General features: G+C 40.1%; 2 protein-coding genes across 3 annotated transcripts in view; one reads left to right on the top strand and one right to left on the bottom strand.

The window, feature by feature from the left end:
* Nucleotides 1-10,298, bottom strand: part of LOC100599794 (VPS35 retromer complex component) — a 30,148-nt gene extending 19,850 nt beyond the window's left edge. The window contains exons 1-6 of the mRNA XM_003280401.3: nt 10,197-10,298; nt 4,554-4,652; nt 3,142-3,238; nt 2,443-2,566; nt 1,755-1,937; nt 38-251 (exon numbers count right to left, since the gene is read on the bottom strand). Of these exons, the coding sequence (XP_003280449.2) occupies nt 38-251; nt 1,755-1,937; nt 2,443-2,566; nt 3,142-3,238; nt 4,554-4,652; nt 10,197-10,199 (720 nt within the window). The 5' untranslated portion in view covers nt 10,200-10,298. The remainder of the gene's footprint in view (nt 1-37; nt 252-1,754; nt 1,938-2,442; nt 2,567-3,141; nt 3,239-4,553; nt 4,653-10,196) is intronic.
* Nucleotides 10,299-10,402: 104 nt separating this feature from the next.
* On the top strand, nt 10,403-18,192 carry ORC6 (origin recognition complex subunit 6). 2 transcript variants are annotated; one of them, XM_003280403.4, is made up of 7 exons: nt 10,403-10,837; nt 12,046-12,175; nt 13,399-13,562; nt 14,123-14,212; nt 15,735-15,847; nt 16,258-16,326; nt 17,693-18,192. In XM_003280403.4, exons 1-7 carry the CDS (start codon nt 10,773-10,775, stop codon nt 17,800-17,802), a joined length of 741 nt encoding a protein of 246 aa, XP_003280451.2. In that variant the 5' UTR covers nt 10,403-10,772; the 3' UTR covers nt 17,803-18,192. The 2 variants fall into 2 exon arrangements, with proteins under 2 accessions (XP_003280451.2, XP_030653462.1); XM_030797602.1 differs by lacking the exon at nt 16,258-16,326 and having other exon boundaries at nt 17,693-17,949.
* The last annotated feature ends 3,749 nt before the right edge of the window (nt 18,193-21,941 follow it).

Below are 21,941 nucleotides of genomic sequence, written 5' to 3'. Positions count from 1 at the left end.
CTCAGAACATAAGAAGAGGTAACAAAAATATATAAACCTGTTTGTAACGTTCCACATTTACACCTTCCAACTGACTGAGGCGCACCAAATTTGTTCCCACTAAAATTCTCAGTTCTTGTCTTTCTCGTTCTCTTTTTTCTCTATCTCGGCTATGTCCCTGATGCTGCATTCGCACCCAGAGTTTGTTCATTTCTGCAAAGTTGAGCAGTACAAAATCCATGGAATCACTGATATCTCCAGTTGTTTCTTCACTGCAAAGAAACAGAAAAGTCTTTACACAGTATTTACAGGACCAACTTACTATCATCCCTCTCCTTTGTGTATTTCCTACTTATCTCTATAGTACACCAGTGCTTTATAAAAAATCACTTTCAACTTCATTGGCTTAGTGTTAAATTTCAAAGGGAATAGACTCTAGGGTAAAAAGTACCTGGAGAGGACAGTATAAATTTAAAGGACAAATTACTTTCCCCAACTCCTTATTCTGAGCCAACTGGACTTGCTCTTATGGCAACTTCCTTAATTCAAAAAGGCTAGAAGGGTGGGCATGGTGGCTCATGTCTGTAATCCAGTGCTTTGGGAGGCCAAGGCAGGAAGATCGCTTTAGGCCAGGAGTTTAAAACTGGCCTGGGCAACATAATGAGACCCCATCCCTACAAACCAAAAACAAAAACAAAAGGCTAAAAAATTAACACTTATGGTGTACTGCTAACTACATCATTTTACTGTTGAATATTTTGTTTTTAATTGGAATGTAAGCTTTGTGAGGGAAGAGACCATGGATTTCCTGCTTTATTTTTCTATGTCTCCTAGGATGGAGACCTCAGTACCTTTCAAAAATTGTTATTGATTGCCTAATTAAATGCTCAAAATGGACAGTCAAAACATAATAAAGCAAATAACTTCAACAATTTCTCTACATTGTTTAATGTTTTATCTTTTCTGTACTGTTTTAAAAGAAATTGATGCAGATATATTAAAAAACATTAGAAATAAATGATATATTAAAAACCTTAGAAATAAATGAAAATATTAAAAAGAAAAAAATCTGTTGGGGCAAACTGAAAAAAGATTAAAAATTAAAAAAAGAAAGAAAATAAATGAATAAACTTTTTAAAAAAGGAATGAACTTCTTTAATCTGTCACGTGAACAGCTCACCCCACCCCACTGAAGACCACAGTTGGCTGACCATCTGCCCCTGCTGTGGGATAAAAGTATAGTAGACTTTGATGCTAGAATACTAATTACACAGGAGACAGGAGTGTCTCTGAATGGCTTTTATTTTTCCTTCTCTGGAGTTAATAGCTAACTCGTAACAGATAATTCAAATCACTTATATTCCAAGGTAACTAGCAGTCTATAAATTATAAAAACTGAGACACTAAAGGAACAATTATGAAATCCAGCTGGCTCACACTTTATTATTTCATTACGAATTCAATTTCCAAATATAACTCTCTTAAAAAAGTTGTATTTTCAAAGATTTAATGTAGTGGAAAAAATTACATTAAATGAAAAAAGCAGGTCCTAATAATCCAAAGATAAAATTTGCATAAGAGTGCATTTTATATCATACCACATATACTGAGGAGTTCTATATGACAAACGAAATCTATATACAAATGCTACCTAAATGGCTGACTGGGTGGAAGAATTATTCATACTTACTTTGTTTCTATACATGTTTCCACACTTTTATACATTCTACAATGAAAGAAATATTGCAACAAAATCAAGAAAGAAAATCACTTACTCTGTTGGCTCTCCTTCATCAGGTAAGATATTTCTGGTACACTGAAGAAGGTAATTTCGAAGAAACAGACCCCTCAAGGGATGCTGCACACCACGGCACATTTCTACCAAATCTTTCAAAATATCCTTCCTGGACTGAGGAAATGACTTGACATATACAACTCCAACTGTGATCAAAAGGTAACTAGGAGAATTATGAAGAAATGCTGATTAGAAATCAAATATTCAAATCAAGAATTTATTTCCAAACACACTGAACAAAACATTAAATAAACAAGACAGGTACCATGTTGTTTTCTCCCACGTGACAAGGAAAATATCTCATTTAAAATATAACCACTGACTGACCTCTAAAAAAACTACACACACATATATACTGTATATATACAACATAGATATTACCTTTAAACCTATTAGGAAGAGAACAATTATATTAATTTTTCTAACAGTCAAGACATTAAACAAAATAGCAAGCATGTCCATTTTTTCTATTTCCAAAATTCCTCGAATATCTACATAAAACGTATATCTAGCTACTCTAAAACAAATAAGAGAGTATCTACCAAAATGTTAATCTCAATTTGTTAAGAAATTACCCTTAAAACTTTTTCTTAAGCTGATAATCATAAAGGACATAACATAAAGTGGGAAATACAGACACAAAAGTTCTCTGATTTGTAATTACTTACAGCCTTGGGATAATGTTTCCGGCATACTGTACAAGTTCATAGAGATCTGCCACTTTCCTTCCTTTAGCAAACTCATCTGTCAGGTAGACCTCCAAGTAGTGCAGTTCATCAGAAATGGCCATATCTTTTAATTATGATTAAGGACTAAAAATAAAAATAAGCCAACCTAAACAAAACTTTGAAACTTGTTGGAGTCATTAGTAACTACTGGGCAGATATTTTAAGTTTTAGTCCTTTAAGAAAGTGTTCAAGTGAAGGAAGAATTTTAGCTGGATTTTTCTTACTTTAAAATAAGGGTTTTAAAGCATGTGTGGTGAAGCAAAGCAGTAAATACAATGGTTACCTGTCAGACTGCTAATGGGTTTTGAAATGGCGAAGGATTAAATTCCTGTCCATTTGAGACTGCTGCATAACAAAATCTAAGTATTAAAGAACCAACTGTGTCATAGCCTAAATATCCTCATGAAGGGTCTGAAAATTGAGATGCACTGACAACACACTTAAAGACGTTTAAGCATAGGAAAGGAGTACTCTCAAAGTGTTTTTCTCACTTAGCACATCTGCATGGAGGAGTGCCATGTGACTCAGATAACGAAGAATAAGATAACTCCAGAAAAACTTCATAAAGAACAAACAAAATTGGCCTTATCAAGAAAAACGTATGGTCCAAATGTTTAGTCTTCAACATTCAAAAGATACAAAGTTCATAGTAGCTCTTTGGTGATAACATAGAAGTTCGGAGTTCACCAAGCATATTAGAAGCATGTTTTAGAGCATCCATAAGCTTGTTTTTGTCCTACAGAAATACCAAGAGAATAAATGAGAATGCTTAATTTAAATAAACATTTATCTTGGTTGTACAAATTCTTTACATCAAGGACTTGTTACATAGTTTTAAAAGTATACTGCACTTAAATGATTTTAACCACATAAAAAAAATCAACTTAGATCAGTTCACCTTGCTGTCTCTACTGAAAAAGAATCTTAGTAAGACTTAACATAGCTAAGACTGCAAGCTTCTTGATAGAATGCTAATCTTTTCAATCTATAGAGACTAGGAAACTAGATCCATTCATCACATTTTACCTGCAATCAAGAGAACTGGCATACTGATTCAGGTGAAGGAAGATACTATCCTGACATGGCTTTGTCACAGGTTAAAGACTCTTCAGAGCTGTCTGAAATGACTATGTATGTAAGTTTGCTTTCCTCTTCCATTCTTCAAGCCCTCACAATGCCCATATGTTCCACTTAACTCAGAAATGCAAGCAATTCCTTGAGATAGAGGAAACACTATCCACATACAGGAAGAGAAAGAAGCAAGCAATAGCAAACCCATCTTCTCCATTCCAAGACATTTATTTTTCATTCCCAATTTGTTAGGAATGAAACCAATAAAAGATACAAGAGCATATTACTATGCTTTAGAAAGCATAGTAAGACATTTTACAAAGGTAAGATAGCATCATCTTCGTCACAGTAATTTATAGTTTAAAGTACTAACCAATTTGGCTCAATTCCTTACATTTTAATCCAGAGAATCAACAGTATCTACACAGATTATCTCTTACTTTATCTTTTAGAATATAAAAATATATAAATAAGTGTTAAGTATAATTTTTAAGCTAGCTTCTACAATAATCTATTCAGCAAAGAAATTAAAGTTTTCAAGATATTTAGAAAAAAAGCTGAATAATTCAAATGCAAAGCATTTAAATCTATTCATTCAACAAATATTTACTGAGTACCTATTATATATTAAGTATTCCTCAGGTCTGAGGTATAGAACCAAGGAGCCTAGTAATTCTGGTCAGACACCGGTGTGGTAATAATACAGTAATGTATAAATAAAAGGAAGAGTCTCTTGTTCTTATGAGCTTGTATTCTAGGAGGGAAGACAGACAATCCCAAACCATAAATATACATGTGAGTAAACAGGGCTCTTTGTTGAAATTGCTCTACAAAGTGCTTGAGGGAGATGAGGCTGAAGATAGATGCTGGTAGACAGTGAAGATTAGATTTACCAGAAACACCTGACTCTAGAAGACACTGCACATGCTTCCTTAGGAACACACGAACTGCAACTGTGTCTCCCACATCTCCATTCTTACCAGGCATCTCTTCATTTGGAATGACTGGACCTTCACAGCCTGTATGGCTTCATCCAAGAGCTTTTCCTGCTCATCCTGAGGGGACTGCTGTGTTGTAGGCTGAAAAATAAAAAATTCCACAGATGTCTCAAGCACATTCTTCTAGCAAATATGTTATTTCTATACTTCTAGCCACAGTCCTTCTCCAAGAATGTCACAGAAGGATCATTCCAGCTCTACACCTCAAACCCATTTACCAAATTTTTTTTTTTTTTTTTTTTTTTGAGACGGAGTCTAGCTCTGTGGCTCAGGCTGGAGTGCAGTGGTGCCATCTCCGCTCACAGCAAGCTCCGCCTCCCGGGTTCAAGCCATTCTGCCTCAGCCTCCTAAGTAGCTGGGACTACAGGCACCCACCACCACGCCCGGCTAATTTTTTTTGTATTTTTAGTAGAGACGGGGTTTCACCATGTTAGCCAGGATGGTCTCCATCTCCTGACCTCGTGATCTGCCCGCCTCGACCTCCCAAAGTGCTGGGATTATAGGCGTGAGCCACCGCACCCGGCCCAATTATTAACAGCTGCTGCACATAGAGTCCTGCCCAATCGCTGAAGTTAACAGAGTTAAGACTGACAAAGGAGAACAGTATGTGTACAAAGAATTGCCCCTCTCTCAGAAAGTAGGCTGGCCTCGAAGAAACTTGCAGTGGCAGTTCATGGCTGTGTTCTGCTAACACACTCTGAATCCAACCCAGACATAGCCATCTGACCAATCGAAATCTTGTGATAGGTGTAGCCGAAACCAATCTCTACAGCCTCTCTTTTCCTCTAGACTACTTATCATCTGCATTTCAGTCTATTCTTAGACAGACTAAGGAACTAGTTTATGAGAACACTGTCCAGCCCCTCCTTGGCAATATATAACAAAAGACTAAACAGCCTAGAAATAAAATAGCCAAAATTGTTAGTGACTTATAGTAGAAAACAATAAAGAGCACTGTCCTCAAATAGCTTACACCATTTCAAATATACTGATCTACAGCTACAGTGGACAAAATATATCTAGACACTCTACTCTTTGCCATCAACAAAAATCTGCTTGCAAAATGAATTCAATCTCCATGCCAAAAAGAATTAACCACTTCTTCAAGTCATATAAACGCTGTTTATATCTCCACCAAAGCATGCATCACATTATTATTATAAACGATGGTCATTTTTACATCCTTGGGATCCAACACACTGCTTGATACATAATGTGCTCCACAAATGTTCACTGCATAAATGAATACACTGGTTTTAGAATGTTTAGATATTTAACAAAACAATGACTGAATAATTAATGGATGAATAAACAAATTGTGGTATATACATACAATTACAGAATATTATTCAACCATAAAAAGGAATGAAGTATTGCTACATAAACGAAACTAGAAAACATCATACTAAATGAAAGAAGCTAGACATAAAAAGCCACATATTGTATGATTCCTCTAATATGAAATATTCTGTATAGGAACAGAAAGTAGACTGATGATTACCAGGAGGGAGGCTGAGGGGAATAATCACTTAATGGGCACTGCTTTCTTTTAGGGGTAGGGAAAATGTTTTGAAACCAAAGGTGGTGATTGTACAGTATTGTGAGCATACTAAATGCCACTAATTTGTTCACCTTAAAATGATTAATTTTTTGTTATGTCATTTCACTTTTATTTTTTAAAACAATGACTAAAGACAAAATGCCTCTCACACAATGAGTTGAAGAGGTGGAAGGCAAAGACCTACACATCAACCTGCAAGTAAAATCTGGTCTGTTTCATTATCTAAGAAAAGCAAAACAACATTTCATTTTGAGATTAACAAAGAAACTTGAGTAACATAAAACCCACTTCTGAACTAGCATAGCTTATAAAAATTGAAAACTTTCTCTTGTTCTAACTTTGGAAAGAGAAAAATATTAACTGAATAATGAACAATGCCATGCATCTCCCTTTTTTTCCCCATGAAAAACTCTAGTAAACTGAGCTCTGCTGCAAGCACTCTTCCTCAGATGCACAAACAAATTTCAAAGAAAAAGTCAGATATCTTTTAAACTTCACTTAAAGAGAACATGAATCCCAGTGGAACTATTACCATAAAATGCTGGTTTCAGAGGCAAGGATGACACCAGCATTTAAAGATTCTGACTTAATGAAATTTACTGTTCATCACGGGCTAGTCTTCTCTGAACTTTAGTGAAACCAGGCCATCATCTGGAATTTTTTGGCTCCTTACCTCTGGACGCAATAGATTTAATAACAATTTGAATCAATGGATTTCATTAAGTTCAACTGATCCATTTAGTGATAAACAGTGATACATCTGCATTTTTTTTATTTTTCTTTATGATACATCTGGATATTTTAATTAAAAAACGACTTCTTGTTGTGGTAAAATGTACCTAAAATTTACCATTTTAACATTTAAGTGTACAGTTCAGTAGCACTAAGTACATTCACATTAATACAGTTACCACCATCTACCTTTAAAACTTTTTATTTTACAAATGCAAATAGAAACTGTAGTCATTAAACTTCCATTCCGACCCCCCAGGCAATTCTACCTTCTTTTCTCTGAGTTTGACTACTCTACATACTTCATATAAGTGAAATCATATAATATTTTTACTTTTATGTCTCGCTTATTTCACTGACCATAATGTCTTCAATGTTCATCCATGTTGCAGTATGTGTCAGAATTTCCCTCCTTCTAAAAACGAAGTATTTCATTATATATCTATATATATACACACACACTACATTTTGTTTATCCATGGACATATGGGTTGTTTCCACCTTTTGGCTGTTGTGTATGATAATTTTTATTATATAGCAAACGAAACTGTGGGTATAATGAGGTTACAATCAGTTCCAAAAACATTTGTATAGAATGACTAGAAAGATTTAGTGATGTATAAACAAAAGAATGCAATTTTAGGAAAATTCTTCTATTTTGTCTCAACTGAGCTTAAAATAGAAGTGTAAATACAAAATGTTGAAGATTACAGATATGACTTATTACAAAGTAAGCTACAAGTGAAGACATAAAGCTATAGTAAAGCAATCTATTTTTATATATTACTCATAAAACAGTGGTTAGGCTAGCAACAGCTATTCTAAGGGCTATTCTTGATGCCTTCCTATGAAGTGTCACATAGAGCCTTAACAGTTATAATATGAGCATGCTGTCATTAAACACAAGCCAATTAACCGGTGTTTCCTCAATCATGAAAGTGGTTTTCCATTTGTAAATGACCGTACTTCACAGCTACATGGATCAGAAGAAAATGGAAACCCTACAGAATGGGGATCAAATTAACATTTGTGATTAGGCCCACTTTAGCTTGAGACCCACAAACAGCCCTCTCAAGTCTACAGTTCTAAGGTGCAGAGCAAAGCAAAGGTCATCATGAACTGATCACTTGGAAAACTACACTCCACTCAAACAATGTGCTTTTGTTTCCTCTTCTATGAAACAGAGGTGAGAGTACATCACTGTTATGAAGAACAAATGAAACCAACAAATGAAACCAAAGCTCAAAACGTGCCTACTACTTAGTAATAAGCACTTAATAAGTGCTACAATTATTATTCAGTTTAGATACAAATAATTATCTCCACTTATGTTAGAAACCTATGTGGTTCAATCCCCCTGCTCATATGCTGTAGATGTAATCTGACAGTACAATGTAAACCAAATGTAACACTCATTTCTTCAAACAAAGGTACAGAATATCACGTTAATGAAAGAACTATTTTAAAAATGATGACATGGCATACATTGACAACTGAAGTAGAGAGAAATAAGGATGATGAGGGCATGACAACTTCAAAGTATAATTTGAACACCAAACGGCTCTAACTTCATTTCCAATACATATCCCCAAGAATCCTCTGATGGAGCACACTGAACGTTCTGGCTTCATCTATTAGCAATACCTTTTCTTTCCACCTGGAGAATTTCTTTCCACCCTCTTTATAGTCTCAGTTCAAGTTACTTCCTGTAGTCCTTCCCAAAATCCCCAGGCAAAACTATCCCTCCATGACCCCAAAGCACCGAGTTGACAATGTTAGTAAAGCAATCCACACACTGTATTACAGTTAAGTTCTACAAGCGTGTCTCCCCCAGTAGCCTCTTAAGTTCGACACTGGTACCCAGTGCCACAGTCCGTGACACTGAAGGCACACAAGATGTTTGAAGAATTGAAGTGGATTCTGGAATTTTAGGGCTGGGAAGGGCCAAAGGGGCCAACACTTGCTTTCGGATGCAAAAGTGCGACACCAAGAAGACTAAGCGACCTGCCTAAATTATAGACAGTGACTGTGAAAGAACGAATACTCAAGTTTCCTTTCCCAATAAAATTCATGAGGACAAGACTGTGTGTCTGGCAGATTGCTCTCAACCGGTTCACCCAACAAAGAATCGGAGTGTGTAATACATCCTCAATTAAGTGTTTTCCATTACAAAACAATATAAATGTCAATCCATAAACGCTGGGAAACACACAAATCCTAAAGTTAAATTTTGCGCCAGTCTTGTATAAATTCCTAATTATAAAAATTCTGAGAAACAGGCAAAATCACCTTGTACGGCAACATGTTATATGAAAATAGTATTTGTAAAACACTTAATCCTTTCTGGCATTAAGACATTTAAAGTGAAATCTGTTTCCAGGCTTACAGATTTACAGAAGCCTATCTACACAGAGTGAATAAGATAATTAAAGCGGACATACAGTATATACTCAAAAAATTTACTTACACAGTGCAGGCTATGTCAAACGCTAATAAAATGCAAGTGACAACTTGCCTTTGTGGGAACCAGACACAAAGATTCACATTTTGAGGAAGTTCAAGTCTACCGGCCAACAGCCACACCACGATTTGCTGCCGTCACAGAGGGGCCCTAAGGAGAAGGACTGCTTCCAGCAAGTCAAATACTTGGATTTCATCAATGGAGAGACAAAAGAGCCAAGGTGCGCCCAATGCACAAATGCTAAAGGAAACAATCAGTCTCCTTTGCGACCGTCAGGATTAGAAGACAGCCTGAGTCCTTCCAGGAAATTCATGTAAGCAGGTCCCCAGAACTCGCTGACAAACACTGCAGCCGAAGGCGTGTATGAGGCCAAGAAAGGCCGAGGAACCACTGCGACCCCTCCAGGAGGGCGCGGGGACGGCCGAGCACAACTAGGCACAAAGGTAGAAACGCATCATCTGGGCGGGTCCCGGCGCCACCTCCGAGTCTCAGGGCCTCCACGCGCCCCGGGGGCCAGACGCTCAGACCTAGGACTACGGGTCCCCTCGTGGTGGGCAGGTGGCCGATTCCACTTAGAGGAGGCCGCAGGCCTTCATGGACCCCAAAGCCTACATGCCAAGTCACCCCCACAGAGAGGCCGCCCCGTCTCTCAGCAACGGCCGCAGCCAGGAGCCGCCGCCCACCCCGGCCCGGATCAGCCTGCCCGCGGCCTTCCTCCTCCTGTCCCCTATCCCGCAGGCCAAATCGGGCTGGTCTTAGTCCCGAACGGTCTGTGGGGCCCCTTCTCCACTCGCTGGGGTCCGGGGCGGTGGGAGAGAGCAGGGGCTACAAGGAGGGTCGACCCGGGTGCCACTGCCCCCTCAGCACTCACCATGGCGACTCCCCAGAGCCTGCAGCAAGCAGCACCCACCCCGCGCGGAGCCTCCCGCGGTCATGTGACGCTGCGGCCCCTCCAAGCCCCGCCCTCTCTAGCCCCGCCCCCGGGCCCCACAGGCGGCTCATTGATTGGCCTACTTCTGGAAACCCAAGTCTCGCGTGCTTACTGGCCCTGGCCACTTAACGCTAGATGGACGGACCTGGGCGCCAGCCAATCTCACCACCGCGTGCGAGAGTGGGCGGAGCGGTGCAGGGCAGTGGGGATCGCCCGGCGGCAGGCAGGAGACAACAGGAGGGAAAGGCAGTGTGTGATGAGTTTGTCAAGAAGGAATGGAAGGAGGGGGAGCCGACAAGTCCACGTTCACCATATCTGCGTTGGCGAGTGCGCTAGTGATGCGCATTCGCAAAAGGAAGACCCTGATTGGCTTGTGGGACGGTCTCCGCGTCCTGTTCTAACCAATCCAGATGCGCCGGGGGTGGGGCCTGTCTCTCACTGGCCGGTGCAGCCTTTGCGCGCGGGTTTCGTTGCCCCGCGGCGTTCGCCGGAATTGTTCGCCTTAGTGCGGTAGTCATGGGGTCGGAGCTGATCGGGCGCCTGGCCCCGCGCCTGGGCCTCGCCGAGCCCGACATGCTGAGGTGAGTTCCGCCTCGCGGCCCTGGGCCCTCAGGTGAGGCCCGCGCCCTTCCCAGGCGACGGGCGGCGCAGGAGTGAGGGGGAGCGCTAGGGCCGGGCGGGATTTAGGGCCTACTTCAAGAAAAACTTCCCAGCCGTGGGCTTGAATGAGATGGCAAGAAGGGCGATGACAAACGGCGATGGCACACGTCCCTGGGAACAGCCAGCCCTGTCCGTGGGTAGCACACGGTGGTAGAAAAACGAGCCAGGGAGAACTTTCTGCTCATTCCGCCAACGCCTACTGCAGTCGTGTTTATAGCGGTGAACCCGACAACGAGGCGCAGACCCCGCTGTCTGTAAGGGCGAGGACTGTGTAGACCTTAACCGGGTCATGCGCCAGAGCCACTGGGCTTGGGGTGGAGCGCGGCCTAGCGGCTGCCTTTAACAAAACAAACAAACTCGGAAAAGCAGGCGCCGTTCCTGCTGAGGCCGGATTGATGGCAGGTGTTAGGCGAGAAAAGATATGGCAAGAGCAGCCCAGGCAGGGACGACAGCTCCTGTAAAAGCCTTGAGATGGGAAGCAGGATCCGGGGTTCGAAATAAATCCATTGTAGCTAAAACGTGGAGCAGTCAGGCGAGGGAAGGCAAGGAAAAGAGCACTTAAAAGATTTGAAGACACACCTGCAGGACTCGGAAGTCTTTTAGAACAGTGGTTCTCAAAATGTGGTTCCTGGACCAGCAACAGCCATGTCATCTTGTCACTTGTTAGAAATACAAATTCTTGGGTCCCATCTCAAGCCTACTGATCAGTAACTCGGCCTAGGACCCAGTAATTTGTTTTCACAAGTCCCCAAGGTGATTTTCGCCTACAATCAAGTTTAAGAACTACTGATTTAAAGGAAATAGGAGGAAAGGAGGAACCCTGGTCCAACCTGCCTGTGTCTGTGATAGTTGATGCTTGTTCCAGTAATGGAAGGAGGAAAGAAGGGTTGTTTTTTTGTCAAAATTTAACTTCCTTTTGCCTGAAAGCATTTGAGCACAGTGATGTTTGGAGTCAGTGCTGGTTCTGTCTTCCTCTCCCCAGAGGATATGACCTTCATTCCCAGCCCCAGATAAACGTGCCACAGGAGTTAGGCTTAGTGTGAAGCTCACCAGGCTGTATTCATTGTTTACCAACGTGTTGAGCAAACTTCTGAATAAGTTGTAGCGAACACACTGCCCTTTTAACCAGGAAAGCAGAGGAGTACTTGCGCCTGTCCCGGGTGAAGTGTGTGGGCCTCTCTGCACGCACCACGGAGACCAGCAGTGCAGTCATGTGCCTGGACCTTGCAGCTTCCTGGATGAAGTGCCCCTTGGACAGGGTAAGTAGGTCCCACCGAATGTCTGAATAATCCAGTGCAATACTGAAGCTCTTTTAACTTTTGGTTGAACTAAACCCCAGTAAAAACTCTTGTTTTAGAATTGTCTTGGCTATTCTTGTATGTTATTCTGGAAATACTGTAGAATCATTTTGCATTGGAAAAAAATTTTTTGCCATGTTTTCTTTACTCTTCACTGTTTTCCCTGACCACCTCTTTCTCGGCTAGAGGCCATCTTCCACGTTGCTGCTAGCATTATCCTCCTTTTAAAGCAGGTATTTCCAAACCCCTATGCTTTTCTTCCAATGTCACAGTGTTTGAGAGAACAAGCTTTGGGGTCAGGAGGAATTGCGTATTGAGATCAAATCTCCACACTAGCTACCTCTGTTAGCCTCCAGTGTCCTCATCCATAAAGTGAAGATAAAATATCCAATTTCGCTGGATTATTTTGAGGATTAAATGTACATAACACCTTTAACACAGTACCTGTGTCATAACGATACACTCATTAAATGGTAATATTAAAAACAAAGCTTTGTTGATGACCATCAAACTCTCCAGCCTCTCTTGAATCCTGGCCTCAAGCTACAGTATTCACTTAACAGACTCTGCACCTCAATGATTTGTGGCTTTGAAAATGCAATACCTTGTTTTTTCCTACAGTGCTCTTCTGGTAAACTCCTATTTGTCTTACATGACCCCGCCTTATTGTTACATTGAAACTTTCCTCAAGTCTCCCAGACAGAGCTGGTTTCCCACAGTGGATCCTGTTTCTTTTCCTAGTTTCCTTTTCCTCTTACACACACACACACACACACACACACCCACACACACCGCCCCCTACTCCATTCCCGCTACTTCTCTCCTTCCTTTCCCAATAAATTACACGTTAGCACCTTTGTATAAACACAAGTAACCATATATGTGTTTCCTGTGGTTTTTTACTGCCTGTTTTGACTATATTAATATTGTGTTACAATTTTAAATCATCTGTGCATATGCATGACTGCCTGCCTTTGTATAGTTTGAACTCTTTGAAAGCAGTACTTCCTCAGCCTGAGATGATTACCAGTTTTTTGACTAAATGAAGCTAAACCTTTAGGTAGAGTGACTTGCCACAAAATTAATTTTGAAAAGTTATACTGCTTATTAAACAAGTGTTTAAGGGTACTAATATATAGAACTTAAGGTTTTTATGATTTGTGTATGTGCTTTTCCTTTCACAGGCTTATTTAATTAAACTTTCTGGTTTGAACAAGGAGACATATCAGAGCTGTCTTAAATCTTTTGAGTGTTTACTGGGCCTGAATTCAAATATTGGAATAAGAGACCTAGCTGTACAGTTTAGCTGTACAGAAGCAGTGAACATGGCTTCAAAGATGCTAAAAAGGTATGGGGCATAAAGAACCTTAATTGAAAATGTATACCAATAGGCGGGGCGTGGTGGCTCATGCCTGTAATCCCAGCACTTTGGGAGGCCAAGTCAGGTGGATCATGTGGTCAGAGCTCAAGTGACTGGGCTTTGGGGTCAGGTGACTCAAGACCAGCCTGGCCAATATGGTGAAACCCCATTTCTACTAAAAATACAAAAATTAGCTGGGCGTGGTGTCATGCACCTGTAATCCCAGCTACTCGGGAGGCTGTGGCAGGAGAATTGCTTGAACCCAGGAGGTGGAGATTGCAGTAAGCCGAAATTGCATCACTGCACTCCAGGCTGGATGACAGAGCAAGACTCCGTCTTGGGGCGGCAGGGACCAGAAAATTTATACTGATAGATACAAATTATCCATTGTCCTATTCTGGTTAATTTTCAGTCTTAAAAAAAAAAAACTCATGTTAAGTGACAGCACACATATCCATTTTAAAAGCTTGTAAGTTCTGGTTTACACTTTCAGTCTCTTTTCAAATAATATTTTCTAACAGATAATTTTGCAATAACTTCTCCTTAAGCTATGAGTCCAGTCTTCCCCAGACACAGCAAGTAGATCTTGACTTATCCAGGCCACTTTTCACTTCTGCTGCACTGCTTTCAGCATGCAAGTAAGTATTTCATTAAACATTCAGAAAAGTTACCAATTTACAAGTGGGTTTTTCATCCCCAAGGAATACTTCTAATTTAGTTGATATCAATTCAGAGCATATTTTCCCCTAGAAATAATATTAGGAATATTGGCCAAGTGACCATATTCCCAGTTTATCTCATAATGTAGCTAACAACTTGGAACTAGTGTTGCCAGAATTTCACTAGCCAAATAGCAGCTGTATACATATGCTGGGAATTCTGATTTCAGTCTGCCTTTTATAAGAGATGATATCTGTCATTAAAACAATCTTCATGTGTGATTTTCTGCTCATATTTTTAAAAAAGTACTGGCTGGGCCAGGCATGGTGGCTCCCGCCTGTAATCCCAATACTGGGAGGTGGAGGCAGGAGGACTGCTTGAGGCAAGGAGTTCAAGACTAGCCTAGACAACATAGCGAGGCCCCAATCTCTTAAGAAAAAAAAAAAAATTAGCTGGGTGTCAGCGCATGCCTCCAGTCCTGGCTTCTCAGCTACTCGGGAGGCTGAAGCTGAAGGCTCACTGGAGCCTAGGAGTTGTTGGTTATAGTGAGCTATGGTCATGCTAGTACACTGCAGCCTAGGCAACACAGCAACACTGTCTCTAAAAAAAAAAAAAAAGCACTGGCTACAACTGTTCTTCAAGGAATTTATAACATATTTTAGTGATAAATTCTCACATCTGAATCTTAAAATTGTGGGTTATCTATGTGTATACTGAAATGTTACCCTGGAAATATTAGTAATTGTTGATATCTTTGTCTAATGTTATCTTATTTTTATCTTGCCAGAAAACTCCTTAGAAAACAAAATGTAGTTGGCCCTTAAAGAATGGATTTCTCACTACCTACCCACTAATTTTGGTATGCTTGGCTCTATTAGGTACATACCTAGGAGTATTAATTGGCATTTGTGGAAAACATCTCTTCAATTCAACAAAAGCGTGTGCATATATGGAGGGAGTGTAGCTGTTATTGTAGAAAACAGAATAGTCAACCCTACTTTTGAAACCATATTACGCTGAGTAAGAAAAGGTCTTGACAGGTCTATTATCCTGAAGAAAAAGTTTATTTTGTGTTTGTAATTAGTGGTTGCTGTGGAGTCTTATTAGGAGAGTTTGTTTTCAGGGTTGGGGGGGAGGGTTGTTACATTCCTGTAATATAAATATCCTGTGAGTTAAAATGAGCGGAACATTAAAAAGTCCTATGATTGTCATTCATTAAATTAATCTGAGATTTACTAAAGAGTTCTAAAAGTCATGAAGCACTACAGCAAATGTCTTTTATGTGCCCCTTTTGTTATAAAACAGATCCCATGTGCATTTTAACTCTCAGTCCAATAAATGACAACTTAGCATAGATAATAACATGTTTGGAATGAAGGAAAAAAACTAGACAGAGGCTCTTAAAGCATGGTCAAAAAGAAAATAAGTTGATTATCTGGTTGCCCAGAGAAGTAGACTGTACAGGTCTTGAGAAAAGCAAGTTATGAAATTGTTTTGTAGGATTCTAAAGCTGAAAGTGGATAAAAACAAAATGGTAGCCACATCCGGTGTAAAAAAAGCTATATTTGATCGACTGTGTAAACAACTAGAGAAGATTGGACAGCAGGTCGACAGTAAGTATTCTGTAGTTCAAGAATGCGTCATTTGAAAATGTAGTACTTTTGCTTGTAAAAGTCAAATATTTTCAAATATGTAAACTGGCTGCTTCCTAAATTCCGTATTACATGTGGACCAGGTATGTTTTTATTGATGTTCTAACCTATGATTCCATGAATCTATGCCTGGAAAATAGATTCTCTATTAACATGTTCCCATGTTAAATACCAGCCTGTAGATACATAAGCCAGGATAGAAATGATTCTCAAGTCTGACGAGAGGCCAAAAAGAGAAGTCTAAGATCATTTGTCTTCTCCTCCTCATATTTGATCAGTTAAGGTGTCTAATTTTATTTGTGATCCAAAACATGCCCAAATGCTGAAATTGAGGACAGGAGAAAAATTAACCTTGATAACACTTCTTAAAGGAGAACCTGGAGATTTAGCTACTCCACCACGGAAGAGAAAGAAGATAGTGGTTGAAGCCCCAGCAAAGGGTAAGTTTTACTAGCATGGTACTGACATTGACATTTTATGCAGTGAACAGCCCAGTGCTGCTCTAGCAGCTTGCCTGACAGGAATCCAGTTTTAAGTAAATTCTGACTGTGAATCATTTGATAAGACCGGTTTTCCAAGCAATCAGTAATGGAAGTAACATCGTTATTGGGTAATTAAGAATATGGCTGGTCTGGCACAGTGGCTTATTCCTGTAATTCCAGCACTTTGGGAGGCTGAGGCAGGAGGATTGCTGGAGCCCAGGAGTGCGAGACCAGCCTAGGCAGCTACAGCTTGGTATTTGTCCTACCTGGGCATGGTCTAATGGGAAGTCCCTAGTTGTATAACCAGTCAGCTGGTTAGCTGTTTGTGATTGGCTGGGGATTATTTTCGTCTTTCAGAGGTTCTTTTCCCCCCACAAAGAAATGTTTCCAAGTTAAGTTCCAGTTTGCTTATAAGAGCTTTAGCTACAAAGACAATCTCAGGCAAATGGCTGCATTATTGTTTTAATACCACCTACTGGCTATGTGATTTTTTGGTTTTTTTGTTCGTTTGTTTTTTGGTTTTTGGTTTCTCTTCTTTTGAGACATGGCCTGGTTCTATCACCCATGCTAGAGTGCAGTGGCACGGTCTTGCTCACTGCAGCCTCCGCCTCCTGAGCTCAAACCATCCTCCCACTTCAGCTTCGCGTGTAGCTGGGACTACAGGCATGTGCTACCACACCTGGCTAATTTTTGTATTTTCGATAGAGATGGGATCTCACTATGTTACCCAGGCTGGTCTTGAACTCCTGGGCTCAAGTGACACGCCCCCTTCGCCTCCCAAAGTGCTGGGATTAAAGGCATGAGCCACTATGCCCAGCCACTGGCTATGGGATTCTAAGAAAGTCTATAATTTCTGTGAGCCTCAATTTCCTGACCTATAAAATGTGATTAATATTATCACCTATTATGGAGTGTAGTAGGGGTTAAATGAAATAATGCTATTTAAAGTATTTGGTTCAGTGCCTATCAGGCACCAGTTAAGTGCTTGATAGATGTTAGCTATTATTAGATGTCTTGGAATGCTTGGAGTGTAAGGGAGAGAAAAAAGTGATAGCTAAGCTAGGTGTGGTAGTGTGAGCCTATAGTCCCAGCCGCAGTCCCAGCTTCTCAGGAGGTGGAGGTGGGAGGATCATTTGAACCTCAGAGTTTGAGTGCAGCCTGAGCAACGTTACAAAATCCCATCTCAAAAAAAAGTGATAACTGCTGTTTCTCCACGTCATTTCAGTATCTTTTCTATTGTAGACAGTTTAAACAAGTTTACCTTTTTTTAATTTCATTTCTAAGCATAAGAATTTTGAAATTCCTTTTGGTAATTTTCTGTCAGAAATGGAGAAGGTAGAGGAGATGCCACATAAACCACAGAAAGATGAAGATCTGACACAGGATTATGAAGAATGGAAACGAAAAATTTTGGAAAATGCTGCCAGTGCTTAAAAGGCTACAGCAGAGTGATTTCAGCTTCCAGACTGGTATGCATTTCAAACCGATAGTACATTGCCACCTCCAGGAAGACTTGATGGCTTTGGGATTTTGTTTAAACTTTTGTAACAAGGATCCTAAGACTGTTGCCTTTAAATAGCAAAGCAGCCTACCCGGAGGCTAAGTCTAGGCAGTGGGCTGGCCCCTGGTGTGAGCATTAGACCAGCCACAGTGCCTGATTGGTATAGCCTTATGTGCTCTCCTACAAAATGGAATTGGAGGCTGGGCGCAGTGGCTCACGCCTGTAATCCCAGCACTTTGGGAGGCCGAGGTGGGTGGATCACCTGAGGTCAGGAGCTCAAGACCAGCCTGGCCAACATGGTGAAACCCCATCTCTACTAAAAATACAAAAATTAGCCAGGTGTGGTGGTGCGTGCCTGTAATCCCAGCTCCTCAGTAGGCTGAGACAGGAGCATCACTTGAACCTGGGAGGCAGAGGTTGCAGTGAGCCGAGATTGTACCACCGCACTCCAGCCTGGGTGACAGAGCAAGACTTGTCTCATACATGGATGGATGGATGGATGGATGGATGGATGGATGGATGGATGGATGGATGGATGGATGGATGGATGGATGGATGATGGATGGATGGATGGATGGATGGGATGGGATGGGATGGATGGGATGGATGGATGGGATGGATAGATAGATAAGATAGATAGAATAGATAGATGGAATTGGAGCCATTTTGCTTTAAGTGAATAGCAGTCCCTTACTCAGAATATAAAATTCATTCTGAATGGCATCTTACAGATTTTACTTCAGTTTTTGTGTAAGGTATTTTTTGTTTGACTAAATCAATATATTGTACAGCCTAGGTTAATAAATGTTATTTGTGTATGCATTCAAGTTGTACTTGTCATCAGTTTGGGGGAATCCTTCTTATGCTAAAAGCTATGTCTCCTCTAACAGGAAAAAGCCCAGGTTGCTGTCCACTGAGCCACACTGCCCACCAGACCACAAACTCAAATCAGACTTTAAAACCTTGCTCAGCCACTTATCACCTGTGAAACCTTTAGCAAATTAATTAACTTTTTTATGCCTCATCTATAAAGTAGGAGCAGAAATAGTACCACCTCGTAGATAATATGGAGGAGTTTCTGAGCCAATACATATAAAGCATTTAGCCCAGCACCTGCTATGAGTAAGCATTTAGAAAATATTAGAATAGAGAAAGAATCTCACATATGGAGGTCTCATAATGAATTAAACATTAGCACCTTTTTATAAAATCAAGCCTTTTTTTAATATCTACATATTGAAAAATGTAAACTTAGTACATACTACTTATTTTCAGACTATGGAAAAGGACCTTTTCATGGATGGTAAGAAGTTGCTAAAGGCATCATGCCGGACATGATTTTAACTAAAATTAAGAATATATGATATAATTAAGTATTTCCATGATAAAGGGATTGCATCCAAATGTTTAAAATCTACTTAGAATGACATCAGTAATAATAATGGTTGCCTTTTATCTGCTACAGGTAATGAATAATATCTGCTACATAGATCTAGAATGACTAAAGGTGATGTATCTTTTTTCTCCCTACCCTTTGTAGTTTTAGAACTTTAGCAGACTAAGGCTAAAGAAATACCACAATCAAATGGTCCCGACATAAGCATGTCTGGCAAGGCCTGTGGTATTGGGGAATGAACATGAGCTTTGGAACCACACACACTTGGGTTTAAATTCTGGCTCTGCCACTTCTCCCCTAACAAACAAAAGCCCAAAATCTTTACTGAGCCTAAGTTTTCCTATTTATAAAATAAATAGAAAAGCTGGGCACAGTGGTGTGCACCTACAGTCACAGCTACTCGGGCCAAGGCAGGAGGATCACTTGAGCCAAAGAGTTTAAGTCTGTAGTATGCTATGATCACACCTGTGAATAGCCACTGCACTCCAGCCTGGGCAATACAGGGAGACCCCATCTCTTTAAAAAAAAAAAAAAAAAAAAGAATAGCTAAAATAGAAATACCTGCCTTGTGAGGATTAAAGGTACTATTGTATTTGTGAAGTGCATAGCATTTAGAAGGCATTCACTAAATAGCTCTTGTTATGGCTTTGATCCAAAATTGATAAATCTTCCTCATTTATTAAGAAGGTATGTAATTTGAGACCCAGCACAATGGCTCAGGCCTATAGTCTTAGCACTTTGGGAGGCTGAGGCAGGCAGATTGCCCGAGCTCAGGAGTTCAAGACCAGCCTGGGCAATATGGCAAAACCTCGTCTCTACTAAAAATACAAAAAATTAGCCAGGCATGGTGGCAGGCGCCTATAGTCCTAGCTACGCAGGAGGCTGAGGCACGAGAATTGCTTGAACCCAGAAGGTGGAGGTTGCCATGAGCCGAGATTGTGCCACAGCACTCCAGCCTGGGTGACAGACGAGACTATCTCAAAAAAATAGAAGCTATGTAATTTGTTATTTGGTGCCAAGATTGAGATTTCTAGCTTTAAGTCAAAAGCAATGTACTTATCACCCTGTAAAGTTAAGCACATTCACCTACTTAAAAATTGTAGTAAAATATGTGTAACAAAATACACTATCTTAATCTTTTTAAAGTGTTTATAGTTAAGTATTATGTAGTCATTTTGTTTTGCAACCAATCTCCAGAATTTTTTCATCTTGCAAAACTGACTTAACCATTAAACAACTCCCCATTCCTCCCCACATCCCCTGACAACCACCATTGTACTCACTCTCTGAATTTGACTAAGGATTCATATAAGTGGAATCACAGTATTTGTGACTGGCTTTTTTCACTTAGTATAATGTTCTCGAGATTATCCATTGTTGTAACGTGTCAGAAGTTCCTTTTTAAAGCTGAATATTCAGTTGTATATACCACATTTTGTTTATTCATCCATCAATGTGACACTTGGGTTGATTTGAGTAATGCTGCTATGAACATGTGTGTACAAATACCTCTTGAGGACCCTGCTTTCAATTCTTTTGGGTATACACTCAGAAATGGGATTGCTGGATCATATGGTAATTCTATTGATTGACTGACTGAGATGGAGTCTCACTCTGTCGCCCAGGCTGGAGTGCGGTGGCGTGATCTCAGCCCACTGCAAACTCTGCCTCCCGGGTTCAAGCAATTCTCCTGCCTCAGCCTCCCAAGTAGATGGGATTACAGGTGCCCACCACCACGCCTGGCTAATTTTTGTAGTTTACTTAGTAGAGACAGGGTTTTGCCATGTTGGCCAGGCTGGTCTCGAACTCCTCACCTCAGCTGATCCACCTTCCTCAGCCTTCCAAAGTGTTGGGATTACAGGCATGAGCCACCACACCCGGCCTCTATTTTTAAATTTTTGAGGAACTGCCATAGAGGGTATGCCATATTACATTCCACCCACAGTTCGCTTTCTCTACATCTTTGCCAACACTTGTTATTTTCTAGTTTTTCTTTTTTTTTTTTTAATAGTAGCCATCCTAATGGGTGTGAGGTGTTACCTCATTGTGGTTTTGATTTGCTTTTCCCTAATATTAGGGGAAAGATATTGGGCATCTCTTCATGGACTTGAATAGACATTTTTTAAAGAAAATATACAAACAGCGAATATGCCCCTTTTTGAATCAGGTTGTTTGGTTTTTGTTGTTGAGTTGTAGGAGCTCTTTATATATTCTAGATATTAACCCTTATCAGATATGACAGGTAAATATTTTCTCCCATTCCTTAAGTTGCCTTTTCACTCTGTTGATTATGGCCCTTGATGCATGGAAGCTTTTAATTTTGATATAGTCCAATTTACTTTTACTTCTGTGGTCCGTACTCTTGCTATCATATCCAAAAAATCATTGCCAAATCCAACGTCATGAAGCTTTTCCCCTGTTTTCTTCTAAGAGTTAAATGGTTTTAGCACTTACATTTAGGTCTTTAATCCATTTTTAGTTAATCAGGCACATTCACTTTTAAATTACCCTGTTAAGATGTGATTCTGATAAATCTAAAATTTCTGAGCCTTGTTTAAGTAGCATATGGGAATAAATATAAGTAGTATTGTCTGTTTTTTCTTTATGCCATGAAAGCAAGTAATGGTATTTTGATTATTTGCAATATAATATGTACTTGGTTATTTTTTAAATTAG

The sequence above is a fragment of the Nomascus leucogenys genome, chromosome 2 (genome assembly GCF_006542625.1).
Source record: "Nomascus leucogenys isolate Asia chromosome 2, Asia_NLE_v1, whole genome shotgun sequence".
NCBI classification, from domain to species: domain Eukaryota; kingdom Metazoa; phylum Chordata; class Mammalia; order Primates; family Hylobatidae; genus Nomascus; species Nomascus leucogenys.
The sequence above is the reverse complement of the archived record's forward strand: the minus strand, read 5'-3'. Positions and strand labels throughout refer to the sequence as shown.

Excerpts from the sequence above, each read along its gene's own strand:
- ORC6 (XM_003280403.4), top strand. The coding sequence starts at position 10,773 with ATGGGGTCGGAGCTGATCGGGCGCCTGGCCCCGCGCCTGGGCCTCGCC. Across the intron at positions 12,176-13,398 it reads TGAAGTGCCCCTTGGACAGG|GCTTATTTAATTAAACTTTC; the intron begins GTAAGTAGGTCC and ends TTCCTTTCACAG. Across the intron at positions 16,327-17,692 it reads GGTTGAAGCCCCAGCAAAGG|AAATGGAGAAGGTAGAGGAG; the intron begins GTAAGTTTTACT and ends ATTTTCTGTCAG.